Raw genomic sequence first — 15,937 nt, forward strand, 5'->3', positions numbered from 1 at the left:
GAGACGTGGCGACCTGCGATTGGTTAACCTTATTGTTATTATTTTATTTTTTTCTCAGAAAAAAAAAATAAAAATAAATAAAAAAATAAATAAACACCCCACATTAGGGGTTGTGCGTTAATGGTGCTTTAAGAACCTGTATTCCCAAGATACCCAAAACAAATATTTATTATTTAAATATTTTTATTAGTATATCCATAGCATGTCAAGTTATAAGAAAATCTATGTTTCAAATTAGTTTAATGTATTTTTTGTCACAAAGATATAGTTTAATATTTTTCAAATAAAATGACATGTATTTTTTCATACATGTAATAGTATTTTAATTTTAGAACAAAAATAGTATTTTAATTGAGTGAAAAATGGTAAAACTATACAGCTGTATTGAAATAAAAAGGAGTGTGTATGTTACTAAGATTTAAAAGATACTAGGTGACCGGAGCGCACCCTGTGCGGGCATAAGAACATGATCGGTCCGCACCCTGTGTTCTCTCTCGGTCCGTAGCTCACGAGAGGGAACACAGTAACGTCAGTATGAAGAGGCAGATATTGTGTGTATGTATAATTGCAACGTCACAAAATATTTTGTGTGTTTACGAAGATACTTTCATTCAAAAAATGGAATAAATAGTGTATAGTTTTAGAAAAAACAGATTTTATATTATCATTAATTAGAATTGTATTGTATATGTTTCGTAATTCTTTATTTTAGGTGAATAATATTATTTTTCCATAAATAATAAACAAACATTTATGTAGATATATTAAAAGAAAATATAATAAAAATCAAAATATTATCCATAAATAATATAAATTATGAAGTACATTTTTCGATAAAGAAAGCAAATTCAATTAGAAACTTGCAAAAAATTAAATAAATTTTGTAAGCAATTTTGTAAGCAAATTAAATTAAATTGACATACTGTCATCGGTCTCCTAACTCATCACAACCCATCTAGCAAATACAAAAAGTAAATAATTGCAACAGTTTATTCATTTTAAAATTTGTATTTGAAAAAAAGAGTAGATTAAAATTACATACCGTGACTACGAAATATTCTGAAAAACTTGTTTGTAGACAACATTCAATATTTTTGTCTGCGGCTTCCCTTCTTTACCAGTTATTAGGATTTTTAATCCAGATCTCGACTTAACCCTTGAAAGTGAAAGTTTGCTTTGCATTTTGTAAGCATTTTATAAATTATGATAAATTTATTCTTTAAACAACGATAAATAATTTAAAAATAATATTAATAAACATTTTTGGATTTTGTAATATTTAAAATAGTTATTATATAATTATATTCGAACATAATTCATCAAGTATAGTATAAAACTATTATAATTATCTTATATAAAATTTCGTTCATTGTATTTTATAGTTTATAAATATTAAAAGTAATAAATAAAACATTATTGATCTTTCTATAATACTTCCAAGGTAAAGTGGGTGGCAGAGTCGATGAAAGTGGGTGGCAGAGTCGATTCATCAAGTAGCATATAATACTTCCAAGGCAAAGTGGGTGGCGGAGTCGATGAAAGATGAGGAGCCTTTGCGTCTAAACACATTTTACTTAGCACACAAGCAGCATCGTCGTAATACCTTAATAGTATGAGAGGAGAGATTTGTGAATAATACTTTAAAGAATGAAAAGAGAATGTTTGTATTTTAAGACCTAGGGTGTCTCATATATATATACAGTCGATTTATTTCTCATATTAATAACGCACAATATTTTGCACAATAAATAATGAAATCGTTTAAAGAAAGATATTAAATGTGTATTGTCAAAAAATGATTTGCATATGATATGATTTTAACTTGTGCAAATAATCCATATTAGAAAGGTAAGTTATTAAAAACAAACAACCTAAATAGAAACATTAAAATATTTTGTAAGCAATGTAATAAATATGATATCAACATGCGCAAGTTTACCGTTTGAATAATAAGGAAAGTTTTTAATATTTATCTTAATTCTAAATCTTGCCCAAGGGTAAACTAAATCGATAATATTTAATGATTTCAACTTGCGCAAGTAATCCATATTGTGAATGATTAAATTTCATATTTAATGATTTCAACTTGCGCAAGTAATCCATATTAGAAAGGTAAGTTATAAAAAACAAATTTTGTCAATAAGTTATTTGCATATTTAATGATTTCAACTTGCGCAAGTAATCCATATTAGAAAGGTGGACACTTTACCCGATATCCGAAGTGGCACCCGAACCCGATCCGAAAATGCATGTCAAGTTTTTTATTTAAAAAATTAACAAAAAATTACATCCAAATTTTTTTTTTAAAAATAACTAAATTAATGTCTTTTTAGTTTTAAATTTTTATGTCTAAATTTATTAAACATTCAATCTATTAAAAATAAAAAATTAGTTAACTGAAAGTTATATTTTTAAATATAAGAAACTTGAAAAATGAAAATTTTAATTTTTTTTTCAAAATCTAAATATCCGAACCCGATATGAAATAACAGAATCCAAACTAAAAATACTCGAACCCGACCCGAAGTACAGAAATACCCGAACGGGTTCTACACCTCTATACCGAAATACTCGAAAATCCAAAATACCCGATCCGAACCCGAACGGGTACCCGAACGTCCACCCCTACTAATTAGAAAAATGATTATATTTTCTAAGCAAATGTAATTAATATGATATCAACATGCACAAGTTTACTGTTTGAATAATAAGAAAAGTTTTTAATATTTGTCTTAGTTCTAAATCTTGCCCAATGCTAAACTAAATCGATAATTATTATCCCCTAGCTATATATGGGCTTAACGAAATCGACAATAGTTTTGGGCTTGTCTACATAAGCGATTGATTAAAATAAATGAAAATAAAATTTAAAAAAAATCGACCAATAGAATTATAACAATTTTTCTGAGAAGTTCTATATTAATGTCATGTCAGCAGAAATCACTAAAGTGACTTCTCTTTTAATGTATAGGAGGATTGTATATGTGTCGTAATTCTTTATTTAGGTGAATAATATTATTTTTCCATAAATAATAAACAAACATATATGTAGACATATTAAAAGAAAATATAAAAAAATCAAAATATTATCCATAAATAATATAAATTATGAAGTACATTTCTCGATAAAGAATGCAAATTCAATTAGAAACGTGCAAAAAATTAAATAAATTTTGTAAACAATTTGACGGGTTAACATTATTTGATAGATTTATAAATTTCTAAATTTTATTGAACATGAAATAATATTAAAGTGACATACCGTCATCGGTCTCCTAACTCATCACAACCTATCTGGCAAATACAAAAAATAAATAATTGTAATAGTTTATATATTTTAAAATTTGTATTTGAAAAAAAATAGATTAAAATTATGTACCGTGACTACGGAATATTCTGAAAAATTTGTTTGTAGACAACATTCAATGTTTTTGTCTTCGGCTTCCCTTCTTTACCAGTTATTAGGATTTTTAATCCAGATCTCGACTTAACTCTTGAAAGTGCAACTTTGCCTTGCATTTTGTAAGCATTTTATAAATTATTTTAAAATTATGATAAATTTATTATTTAAACAACGATAAATAATTTAAAAATAATATTAATAAACATTTTTGGATTTTGTAATATTTAAAATAGTTATTATATAATTATATTCGAACACAGTTCATCAAGTAGAGGATAACACTATTATAATTATGTTATATAAAATTTCGTTCAATTTATTTTATAGGTTATAAATATTAAAAGTAATAAATAAAACATTATTAGTCTTTCAATAATTTCGAGAATAGTTTCCATAAATTGTTATTTGTAATATTCGTTAGATTATATGGCAAGTGATGTTAAACGTCAATAAGTTAAACAATTCTTCCATATTTGGAAAACATATATATATATATATATAACAATGACAAGTTAAATGGTAGAGTATGTAAACACCTGTTTTCTACCAGCGTGAGTTAGAACACCGCCGTATTTAAGAATCATAAGAGCCTCTACAGGTCTTTATTCTTCGCCTTAACCATCCCACTTCAGCGGCTTCAGTTGAACCTTCCTGTATATCCCTGAGAAATTTCCTCTCTGCACCATTCCAAAAGGTTCTCTGCTGTGAGAAAATGATCTCATGAATTAAATAAAAAATGCATAAAGCTAGCATACTTATAAGATAGTATATTCAACAAAAAAAATATGATATAAGATAGTATTACTAAATGATACTATGTAATAATTTCCTGGATAATATTCAACAAAGAGAGAGAAAGTACTAAAGAACCTCTTCAAGAATTGCTTTAACTTCGCGAAGCTTCTCAGCATGTTCAATCAAGGTTTTCTGGATCACTATCACTCTCACGACCTGGTCTACATATAAAAAAAGGAAGACCATATTGTCGTTACCAGTACTCAACACATGGAAAAGATAGACCATACATGCTTTTTGGAGACAAGACACAAAGAGTTGAGTTCAGGGTTCTAAAGATGAGGAGCCTTTGCGTCTAAACACATTTTTCTTAGCACACAAGCAGCATTGTCGTAATACCTTAATAGTATGAGAGGAGAGATTTGTGAATAATACTTTAAAGAATGAAAAGAGAATGTTGTATTTTAAGACCTTGAGTATCTCCTATATATATACAGTCGATTTATTCTCATATTAATGATTTTAATATTTTGCACAATAAATAATAAAATCGTTTAAAGAAAGATATTAAATGTGTATTGTCAAAAAATTATTTGCATATGATATGATTTTAACTTGCGCAAGTAATCCATATTAGAAAGGTAAGTTATTAAAAACAAACAATCTAATTAGAAACATTAAAATATTTTGTAAGCAATATAATAAATATGATATCAACATGCACAAGTTTAGCATTTGAATAATAAGGAAAGTTTTTAATATTTGTCTTAATTCTAAATCTTGCCCAAGGGTAAACTAAATCGATAAAATTTAATGATTTCAACTTGCGCAAGTAATCCATATTGTGAATAAATGATTTGCATATTTAATGATTTCAACTTGCGCAAGTAATCTATATTAGAATGATAAGTTATTAAAAACAAATTTTGTCAATAAGTTATTTGCATATTTAATGATTTCAACTTGCGCAAGTAATCCATATTAGAAAGGTAAGTTATTAAAAACAAACAACCTAATTAGTAGGGGTGGGCACTTTACCCGATATCCGAAGTGGCACCCGAACCCGATCCGAAAAACCCGAACTGAAATCCAAACCGAAGTAGCAAAATACCGGAACGGGTATTGAATAAGGAGAGATTGGATACCCGAACCCGAATGGATATCCGAAGATAACCGAACATATGTATAATTAACCTTATATTTTTAGTTTACATCTCTCATTTTATATAAAATATTTATATTGATACTACACATACTTTAAGTTCATATGATATACATACAATTACGAAAAATTGATTTGCTACTCACTTAAAATGCATGTCAAGTTTTTTATTTAAAAAATTAACAAAAAGTTACATCCAAAATTTAAAAAAAAATAACTAAATTAATGCCTTTTTAGTTTTAAAATGTTATGTCCAAATCTATTAATTATTCAATCTATTAAAAATAAAAAATTAGTTAACTTAAAGTTATATTTTTAAATATAAGAAACTTGAGAAATGAAAATTTTAATTTTTTTTTTCAAAATCTAAATATCCGAACCAGATCCGAAATAACCGAATCCGAACTAAAAATACCCGAACCCGACCCGAAGTATAGAAATACTCGAACGGGTTCTATACCTCTATACTGAAATACCCGAAAATCTGAAATATCCGACCCGAACCCGAACCGGTACCCAAGGCTAAACTAAATCGATAATTATTATCCCCTAGCTATATATGGGCTTAACGAAATTGACAATAGTTTTGGGTTTGTCTACATAAGCGATTGATTAAAATAAATGAAAAAGAAAAATTCAAAAAAAACTAGCCAATAGAATTATAACGTTTTTCCTGAGAAGCTCTATATGAGTACCATTTCAGCAAAAATCACTAAAGTGACTTTTCTTTTAAGGTATAGGAGGATACTTCTGAATTATAATGCCTACACTAGCATCCCCTTTGACCGACATTTTGCAGTGACTTTCTTTAGCGGTTTCGTCCATGCATTCATTTCATATGAACAACCTGTCACGTGCTGTGTTTTCCTAAAGTGCTTATTCAACAGTAAAGATTCTATTTGAGTAAATGTTAGTATTTTTCTCTCTTTTCATAAAGTATATGTTTAAGATGTTTAACTTCGTCCACGGGGAAAAGGAAACCAATCTTCTGACCTTGTGTATAAATATATTTGTTTCTCTTCTGATATGATTTTGTTTCCTCATCTTGCCAATGTATTTTAAGAGAAATAGTAACAAATTATTTTATAAAATCTTGTCATTTACAGTGAAGACTGAAGAGTAACGTGGGTGGAGGCAACCTACGACTTGGCGCCATTTATAGTTCCCTTCCTCCCATTTAAAAAAAAAGACTATTATTTTAGTTACATTTGCTCCCGCCAAATAATCAATTTTCTTATTTGAGTTTGTTATCCTCGCTATTTTAACGCATTTTTTCATTTACTAACATTTATTTGTGATACATTTATAACTTAAAAATAATACGATCCGATAAATAAAAAATGTTTACAGCATGTATTTTTAGTCAAATATTTAAACAAAGACCTCTTTCAATTTACTCGCTCGGCTTCTTACAAAAATGTGTTTAACATTTTTAGCTTAATATTAATTACAAATATTTTGATTTTATAAATTATTATTTTTTATCTAAAATATTATTGGTTGAATATGTGTAATTAATTAAAAAATCAATGTATTTCAACCATTTTTTTAATAATATCAGACGGAGAGAGTATCTTTTGACGTTTTCAATAGTATTTGCTCCAGAAAGACAATCCCAGTTCTTTGTATTTTTGTTCAATCGTTAGTTTTTGGTACAACAGCTAAACGCAATTATATATTAATATATATAGGGTCTGACTGGTTCAAACGCAGCGGTTGCGGTTGCGGTTGCGGGAGTTTGCGGATGCGGGTGGTTGCGGTTTCTAACGGTTTAAAGAGATTTGTACGACTGGTTCTGCGGTTAAAAATTGGTGCGTTTGCGGGATACTTATGACTGGTTAACTACCAAATACAGTAACAGTTAAATAATAAATTAACAATATTTACATTTTATTTAATTATAAAATATCAAAAATCATAATATTATAATAAATATGAAAATTATATTTAGAAAGTTATAGTTTATTTTTTTTAAATTATAGAAAATATTTTTATTTTAAAATTTTATAATAATAATTAAAATATAATAGATATATTTTAGTATTTTTATAATTCAAATTTTAAATTTTTATTGAATATTTTTATTTTTGTATTTATATGTTTTAAAAAAAGGAAAAAAATTTATCCTCCTGCAACCGCAAACGCTAGCTGGAACCAGCTTTTGATTTTAAAAGGTTCGGAGCGGTTTGAAGCGATTTGTAGCGGTTTGTATGATTGTTTCGAAACGCTGTCAACTTCTACCAACCGCAAAAGCTGCGTTTGGAGGTTAGTAGCGTAGAAACCAGTCAACAACTATAGTCCATGGATTAACAAATGTGAGTAAATGCGTTATTCATGTTACGTGTTGTGGCCTTTGTAATTTGGCATTAGTTTGGTAGAAAGCATCATAAAAGGGGCACGTGAGAGAAGTGGAGGAGATTATGAAAGATCCAAACTAGGAAGAGAGACATGGAGAATCCTTTGGATTGACAAAGACAAACCCCGAGGTTTAGTGCAGTGTTCTTGGCCACTGTTCTCCATTGAGCCAAGTACGGACCAATTTAAATATATATATTATATCCGTCTACTCTATTTATGTATATACACTGTTACCATAAGATTCGTATATAATAATTGGTTATAGGTTATGTGTGTGTTACTTAGGATTATAACTGAGATTAAAATTTAGATAAACCGAATATTGGGGCATAAACATTTAGTAAGGACTTCAATAATTTTATTTTCCATAATAATTTGGATGTTTCACTGGGATGTACACAAATCCAATGTTACATTTTTGTCATCAGAACTTTGAATGATGATCTCTCTTCACTAGTTTTACTTGTTTAGGTGGGAGGATTTTTTTTTTTTTTTAACACGATTTAGGTGGGAGGATATATGCCAATAGTGATGATGGAACATCAACTGCAACCATCGTTTTGATTTCAAAATTTGTTGCCAATCACAATGGAGTATCGCATGCACAGTCCTAAAATCTGTACCATAAGGTGATCAATACTTTTATATTTCGAGCGATAACCACTGACAATATATATGCAACTCATGAGTTAGTTTTTCTTGCTACTTCAGTTAAAAATAAGCACATGATTTTCACCATTAATCGGTGACAGGGACTAGCTAGTAAAAAGGTTACACTACCGACTACGTTCAGAGCTAATATAAATATGTGCATGTGGACGGGTCTATCTACGGTTCTGAACGAAGAATCCAAATAGAAATGAAAGAGACTTGGTTCAAATAAAATTTAGGACAAAGATCCATCTTAAAAAGAAGAGCCTCCCTTCAAAATGGCAAAACATTGAAAGCTTAATATATCACCATTAGTGGGTTATACTTATATATTTGATGTACATTGGTCTTGGTGCATAGCTTTAAACTAAGAGTTTATGAGCTCGAACTTTAATGGACAATTAAAGACTAGAGAAGGTGATCACCACTTGAGTAGTTATTAAACAAGTTAACGGTAACATGGGAGTTTTGAGTTTTCCCAAGTTAGTGTGTCTTGGGGCAGAAGCTACGTGGTCGCAACTCGTGAGTACTATTCAAGTCATTCTCAACGACAGTTAGTTTACAAGCAAGAAATGTTGGTCTTATGTGTAAAATTTAATATTTAGTTTAAATATTTCCGCAACTTAAAAAAAAAAAACAATTTTCATATTGACAAACGTACACCACCAAATTTAGTAGTCAAAATCTGGTATATATGTTTTAGTGATTGTATTATGTATAATGATAACCAAAGAAATGTATTATAAAAACAAATAGAGAATGCAGAAAGATGTATTAAGGGTAATCTGTATTTGATTGTGCTGAAAAATCCGCTAAACTTGGGATAACATGTGGAGAGTCACCTTCGTACGGTTGCCATGAAACATGCAGCAAAGCCAATAATTCAAAATAGTTTTTTGATGTATACGACTATTATAAACATGATTATTTAGATAATACTCCTTTCTAAGCACTACTTAGTTGACAAAGCGCGTATACTGATAATAAAGTAAACATTAGTTAGCATATTTTATCATAATTTTGATTTTTGACAGTCGTTAAAAGCTACACAGTGATATCACTATAAACTTTTAAGGTTATTTGATTATATATTATACTTGGAAAAGAAGTTTTCATTACTATTTTTTTTTAAAAACAGGAACGTCTTTTGAATTATACGGTTTCAACTTCCAGCAACAAATGAAAGTGAAACATATTAAGTGGAGGCCAGCAAGGGTACGATTCTCAGATTCATCTAAGACAACGGGAGATTGTTAATCTCCAAACTCATGTTGTAATTAAGGTCTTTATTGAGCCTCAAGTATTTTTATTAGTCCGATTTAATAATGAGCCTGGCGTTCACCATGCTCTCCTGGGCACGACCTCTCCCACCCGAAATACTTTTCTTTTGCTAAGTTACGGAGACTTCGAACATACTTTTATCGATCGATCGAATCACTGACACATGTAATAGGAATTGTTATATACTTTACATAATTTTCCAGGCTTTTGCATGTCGGCTATATAACAATAATTAAAGCCTTGGGCCGTCAGCTAGATTTGAAAAAAAGGTTATGATGGTTCTTATAAGTACAGTCCTTTATAAAATGGTCAATAATGTTTTATTTGTGTTGCATCGGGAGTTATTAGTCTTGCCACTTTTCTTGAAAACTGATATTTGACTTCTTATAATATTTTCCATTGCGATTAGTTGGCTGATATAATTTGATAAAAGTCTTAGTGGATTTAGATAAAAAAAAATAATTATTCTAAACTTGTGGAATATTTTTGGGATAATCCGTTATACTCACGTAAAAGCTTTGGCAATGGAGTTTTCAGAATCAGCAATGCTTTTCAGCCATAACTTGCACCACTACTATGAGTGATACATTGTTTACAAACACGAAACCTGAAGATTAAATGGCTTATCACGGTTTAAATTTCATAAAGATAGGCGTATGTTCCTTCCTCAGAATTGCAAAAAAAAATTAAATTAGTTTCTCGCTCGTAGAGTTAAGATCTCAGGACTTTGAATTGCGCAAGACATTATGTAATCCCAAAATTTGCAAATGAGCAAGTCGGGTTCTATCTTAGTATAACGAGATGAATGGTCAAAGATTAAAGATATCTATTAAGAAAAAAAAAATACAAAACAATTAGAATCAAAAGTTTGTTACTGAAGAGGAAGACACCCGAATCAAAACAATAAAAGAAGAGGGGTAGAAAATGGGGAAAAAATTTCAAAGGTAAGACAACTATTAGCAAGGCCGTCTTCAAGTTGAATCAGTGATCTTGTTCTCTAGCTACTTTCTTGCGAAAATGTGACCTATCTTTTATCTGTCGACGGCAAATTAAAAATGGCTTGCGAATGTTGCATGTAATATTTGTTAGGCTTTTGGCGTTTTCCAAATCCGAGATCAAGGTTTCTTTGCCCTCAACCTAGAACTTCTCGAATGCTCTGGTTCTTTAGAGAGGTTGAGCTAGTCTAGTGTAGTAATAACTATTTGCTCTCTTTTGTTGCGATCCTACGTTTCTTTCTATGGTGTTGTGACTTGTTGTTCGAGTTAGCTAGTTCCTTCCTTCTTCAAGCTTGTTGGTATTATGGAGGTGCTGTAGCTTTTGTTTCTTCTCCGAATTTATGCTCATTGGTTCAGCTGTGGCGATTAACGTCTTTTGCTCATTCATGCAGCTCTTAAGCCCATATAAACCACTAAAAGAAACTAACAAGAATGCTTGCGATTATAGTTTAGAAAGAATGTAATAACAATGGTGTTTCAGTCCACTGAAAAAGCTCATAATTTTAATATAGAGAACAAACAGCAAATGGGAACGGGATGATTTAAGTTTTACAAGTTCCACAGGATTGAAAAGAGAATGGAGATCATGTGATTTCTTAATGATCTTGTCTTCACAATTTTTTTTTAATAAGACAGAAAAGTTTTATAAATATGATTACATAGAAATGAGAAGAGTTTTTAGTTATTAAGGGGGCTCGTCCTTGCGGAGTGTTAGCCCATTCCGTACTTTTGAGTCCAGGTACGGGCAGTGGACTCGTACTTGTTCTTGTCGGTCTTGTACATGTGAGCTATCTCCGGAACCAAAGGATCATCCGGGTTTGGATCCGTCAACAGCGAACAGATCGACAGCAGCACCTATTTGCATCACACACGCATGCATACGAATCAATAATACTAGGTTTCAATTGGTGTAAACGCAAAGTTTGTTTTCATAAGTAACGGACTACTTACTACTTGCACATCTATAGCCTTTAATCGGTTCTCATATGGTAGAAAAAAATTGGGGAAGAAGAAAAGAAAAAAACCTTGGAAATGGTGAGGGCAGGACTCCACTGCTCCTTCAAGATGTCGAGGCAGATGCTCCCATTGCTGTTGATGTTCGGGTGGAACACCTTAGTCCTAAAAGCCACCTAAATTTTTATTTTGTCACACCATACGCATGAGCAATCAAAGGAAGCAACCAACAGAGAAACAACATGCAATGTTCCAAAAGTACCTTGGGAGGTTTAAAAGGATAGTCAGGAGGGAAATGAATGGTAACAAGGAAAACTCCACCAGAGTAAGGGCTGTCCGATGGGCCCATTATCGTGGCTTGCCAATGGAACATGTCTTCCGCGACAGGTCCTGTCAAAAGATGCAACCAACCAAGAGTGGTGAATATCATCAAACCATAAAAGCAACAAAAAGAATGTAAAGAAGCAAGCAGCTGACAAATTAAGATAAAAAAAGAAGATATCCGACAGATCTAAGAAGTAACAAAAGTTGAAACTTTGGGACATTAATTAAAACAAAAAAAAAACTGAGAGACGGACAAATGATTAGATCTAAGCTAACGAGAGAGATCAATACCAAAACCAGAGCCATACAGGAACAAAAGCGAAATTCTAAACTAAGGATCCTAAATCAGAGCATCATCAGGTGGAGCAAACACAAATACATAATCGAATCGTAAAGTTGAAGGTAACCTGCGCTGCATGAAGTGGGAGGATCCTTCTGCAGATCCTTCAATTCCTTCAAAATCCGTTTCGATGCCATCTCAAAGACCTTTACGATCCAAAACAAAAAAAAACAAAAAAAAGGGTCAGAGAGCTAATAATAATACGTTATGACGGGAAGATTCAACAAAATCTATACCTTTCGCGTTCAGCTTAGATTCTTCGAAATTTAGGGGAAGAATTAATAATAATAAAGGGGGAAGAGAAAGGAAACTGTAATCTTGTCCTCTCTCTCTCTTCGTTGATTTTATTTCTGAGTGGGGGACTCTTCTTTATTCGAGAGATACTAATAATTATAATATTTGTTTTTGGGTGGGCCTAACTTCGCGTTGCACTTACGGTATCAAAAGTTATACTACTGTTTCAAAAACGCGCTTCGTCCCCCTTCCTATTATGTGGCCGCCGATTGCTCCATTCACATCGTACGCGACGTCGTTTTGAGTGTTAGTTAATAACTCGTATAATCCGACGGCTGAGAGTTGTAGTATCACTTTTTGTAAACGAATCATCTGGCGTCCATTTCCTTGCTTTCACAGATTCCCCATGGAGTCAATGGTTGATGTGACCATGAGTTTTTCTTTTAAGTACATGTACATCATATAAGAGACTTGTTTGTACAAGAGGCTTGTTTGAACTCTTTGCATTTTCTGATAAATTTTGGGTTTTCTTTGCCTCTCATTAGTTAAGGAAATTTGGTTTGGTTGGAATGAATAAGCTTTGCAAAATTATATTAGAACAACATAATATTTAAGTGTTAATTAGAATTAGTTGATGGTGATGACTGATGACCCATGTCAAGCCCACTAGTCTGATCCTTCCTGGCCCAAAATTTTGCACAATTCACATATGTATCAATTTAACTAGAAGGTCCGGTCCAGACAAGGAAACACATTTACTTGAGGAAATAGATTTAACGGCTGTAGCTATGTTTTCTTAGATCTTGTCAAAGACATGACAAAAATAGTAGTTGTAAAACACCCATGCCTAAATTTGAGGAGCTTGCAACCAGTAATCCAGTATCCTCCCTCCCTAGAGAGTTTTTCTTAGTTGCTGCCTTGTGCTTTATTATACTTTGTTTTATACTGCTAAGCTAGATGATATGGTTAACTAAACCGTGTGTGCATTTAATAAAGGAGGGGCTTCCACATCTATTTGATTATCTTCTTTGTCCGAAACCTTAAGTCCAAAACTTCCATTTTTGAGCTGCTTGAACCATTTCTTCTGCTTCGGTTGCTCAGCACTTATTGCAATGGCAACGTCATTAGGGAAGAGATCACATTTCACAAAAGCGTGCATCACCGTCAATACCAGGACACCTATCACCATCAGAGTTGCTGCTCCAGACATCACAATCGACAAGACCTGAGTTGCTAAACCGGTGACTTCGCCTGAGTATTTTATCGTCGCAGTGGCCACAGCCGTCATAGGAAACGTGTAAGCCCACCAAGCTAGCGAGAATCTGCCATTTCACAATATATAAAAATCAGATTACATTTAATTTATTTGGTTTCTAGACTTATATAATTAGTTATACTTGAATCCACGGAAAAAGTTGATCCGCACAACCTGAAAGAAGAACCACAACAAGTGAAGTGATTAACATTTCTTGTGTAGCAGGCAACTTTGCTTTGTTTTCACTACAACTTTGTTACTGAAGAAGAAAATTACCAGAGAGAAGTACAAGAACAAGGAAATGAAGTAGTAAAAGCGGGAACCAAGATCGAAAGAACCACAAAGCTGTGTCCAAGCCATTGAAGCGACAGCCGGTGCAGCCACGAAGAGGAAAAAGACAGGGTGGAGCTCTTTAGGTAATGTCTCGTTTGTGGGAAGTCTCTGATAGAGAGTCACAAACAAGACCAAATAATAAGCCAAACCAACGGCAAAGAAGAACATTGGTCCTTCTTCCAACCCCATTGATGCTCCAAGAAGTGCTCCGGCGAAGTTTCCAATAATGGCAAGGTGATTCGTAGGATTAGCAACTTTGGAGAGGCGTCTTTGTCCACCAGACATCCACTGTCCGTAAATCTTCATTTCAAGAAACAAGACCGGAGCCATCAAGAAGTACCAAAGCATAGAGGGAAGATTCGAGGTGATGGAATGTGGGATTCCAAGTGCCATGAAGAGGACTGATATGAGAGGAGCGAAGAAGAAATTGACTCGGATCGGATGCTTGAATTCTCTGCGAACCGCCTGGAAGAAGAAAATGGTTTTGAAGAGGTAAGTAATGGAGACGGCGAGGAGGAGGACGAGAGAGATCCACCAAAGCACGTGGTTGACCACTTGCGTCAAGTGCAAGAATCTCTCAGCGTTTGTGGTTGCTAAGGTCTTCCACATGATGGCTTGACTGCTTACTCCAAGACACATCCCGTACGATGTTATTGGAAAGCGTAGAAGAAACGGCCACGTTTTGTCCTCAGGCAAAACTATCTTCTCCTTCTCCTGTTCTTTCACCAATACAAAACATCATAAACTTCGTGAAGTAACTTTAAATCTTTGTGCACCCGTAAAAAAAAACTATTTAGAATTAAGAAAAGTAACTTTAGTTAGTAAAAATGGTTTCTTAAAAATATATCAGCTTTAAAGTACGAGTGTAAGGATTATAAATATTTCTTCACATAATATATATAAATAAATTCTAAACGGATATTTTACTCAATATGTGTTTGCTTTCTTCAAAGTTAATTCGTGTTTGTTAATATGAAGTAACAAAAAAATCAAGAACAAGGACAAGAATAATATACCTTGAGAGTTTCAAGTTCAGGACCTTGAAGAGCGTCAAAGAATCTATCAGCGGGTAGAGATTCAGTGATCTCTTTATCCTCCTCCTGCAACGAGCTGTCAATAGGTTTTCCACGTAAATTCGATATCTGACGTTCGAGCTTCCCTGACATGGTCCTGAATAGGTCATACCTCTTGTCGTGCGAGCTCCTAAAAGCTTCTTGGTCAAGAAACATGGAACCTCTAGGCATAGACTTGGAGTGAAACGTCATGTTCCTCGGTCCCATTCGTTTCTCTAATCGTGAGAACTCTCCACAACTCGATTGACGATGGTTGTCTAATAGATCTGGAGTTGCTGGAGAAACTGAAGAACTAGCCGATCTCGTATTATTCATCGTTTCTCTGATTTAGTACATAAACTGCACTCATAAAGATCATCCAAATACGTTACATTCAAAGATACATACTACTAGGTTACCTGTATTTAACACAAAAACCATATATACTTACAGAGAAAGTGATGGAAACAGAAGATGTAGATCTGATCAGCGTGAAGAACAGAGTAGTGATTAGGTATGGGCAGGGGACAGTGGCTGCCCCCCATATATAAGTCAATTAAGTCCACCGAGAGACCAGAATATACTGTATATGTGCGGTAGAACGGGATAGTTACGTAAAGATAAAGTGCTGTTCAGATAAAGTTTTATAGCTGTCGAAAGAAAGAAAGATAAAGTTTGATGTCTTTGCACTTTTGTTTGTATTCAAGCAGTTGTGTTTTGACTAGTAGTGCGTTGTCTACAAGCACTTTTAATTGTCTTATCTGTTCTGTGCTTCATCAAGCGGTGATTTTTGGTCTGAGATTTGTCCCATGCTATTGCCAAAAGAACCTATTACTATTAGTGCAACAATATAACGACTG

General features: G+C 32.5%; 2 protein-coding genes across 6 annotated transcripts; both read right to left on the bottom strand.

Annotated features, from left to right (window-relative positions):
- Positions 1–11,071: 11,071 nt before the first annotated feature.
- LOC106376142 (SUMO-conjugating enzyme UBC9-like) lies at positions 11,072–12,672 on the bottom strand. Its single transcript, XM_013816204.3, has 5 exons — positions 12,440–12,672; positions 12,271–12,349; positions 11,802–11,929; positions 11,611–11,715; positions 11,072–11,440 (listed from the first exon to the last, which is right to left on the bottom strand). The coding sequence occupies exons 2-5, from the start codon at positions 12,338–12,340 to the stop codon at positions 11,297–11,299; spliced, it is 447 nt and encodes a 148-aa protein (XP_013671658.1). The 5' UTR covers positions 12,341–12,349; positions 12,440–12,672; the 3' UTR covers positions 11,072–11,296.
- Positions 12,673–13,145: 473 nt separating this feature from the next.
- LOC106376145 (S-type anion channel SLAH2-like) lies at positions 13,146–15,695 on the bottom strand. 5 transcript variants are annotated; one of them, XM_022694826.2, is made up of 6 exons: positions 15,529–15,694; positions 15,211–15,437; positions 15,042–15,135; positions 13,969–14,739; positions 13,835–13,866; positions 13,146–13,759 (listed from the first exon to the last, which is right to left on the bottom strand). In XM_022694826.2, exons 2-6 carry the CDS (start codon positions 15,411–15,413, stop codon positions 13,408–13,410), a joined length of 1,452 nt encoding a protein of 483 aa, XP_022550547.2. In that variant the 5' UTR covers positions 15,414–15,437; positions 15,529–15,694; the 3' UTR covers positions 13,146–13,407. The 5 variants fall into 5 exon arrangements, with proteins under 5 accessions (XP_022550547.2, XP_013671661.2, XP_022550548.2 ...); XM_013816207.3 differs by having other exon boundaries at positions 15,042–15,437; positions 15,529–15,693; XM_022694827.2 differs by lacking the exon at positions 13,835–13,866 and having other exon boundaries at positions 15,042–15,437; positions 15,529–15,695.
- Between the last annotated feature and the right edge of the window lie 242 nt (positions 15,696–15,937).

The sequence above is a fragment of the Brassica napus genome, chromosome C1 (genome assembly GCF_020379485.1).
Source record: "Brassica napus cultivar Da-Ae chromosome C1, Da-Ae, whole genome shotgun sequence".
Classification (NCBI taxonomy): Eukaryota; Viridiplantae; Streptophyta; class Magnoliopsida; order Brassicales; family Brassicaceae; genus Brassica; species Brassica napus.

What these genes read in the sequence shown, in the direction of transcription:
- LOC106376142 (XM_013816204.3), bottom strand. Translation starts at nt 12,340, where the DNA reads ATGGCATCGAAACGGATTTTGAAGGAATTGAAGGATCTGCAGAAGGAT. An exon ending in TCCCACTTCATGCAGCGCAG is followed by an intron (nt 11,930 to 12,270) that starts GTTACCTTCAAC and finishes ATCTTTTGACAG; the next exon opens with GACCTGTCGCGGAAGACATG. An exon ending in ATCCTTTTAAACCTCCCAAG is followed by an intron (nt 11,716 to 11,801) that starts GTACTTTTGGAA and finishes ATAAAAATTTAG; the next exon opens with GTGGCTTTTAGGACTAAGGT.
- LOC106376145 (XM_013816207.3), bottom strand. Translation starts at nt 15,413, where the DNA reads ATGAATAATACGAGATCGGCTAGTTCTTCAGTTTCTCCAGCAACTCCA. An exon ending in CTGAACTTGAAACTCTCAAG is followed by an intron (nt 14,740 to 15,041) that starts GTATATTATTCT and finishes GTGAAAGAACAG; the next exon opens with GAGAAGGAGAAGATAGTTTT. An exon ending in TGTTCTTGTACTTCTCTCTG is followed by an intron (nt 13,867 to 13,968) that starts GTAATTTTCTTC and finishes TTCTTCTTTCAG; the next exon opens with GTTGTGCGGATCAACTTTTT.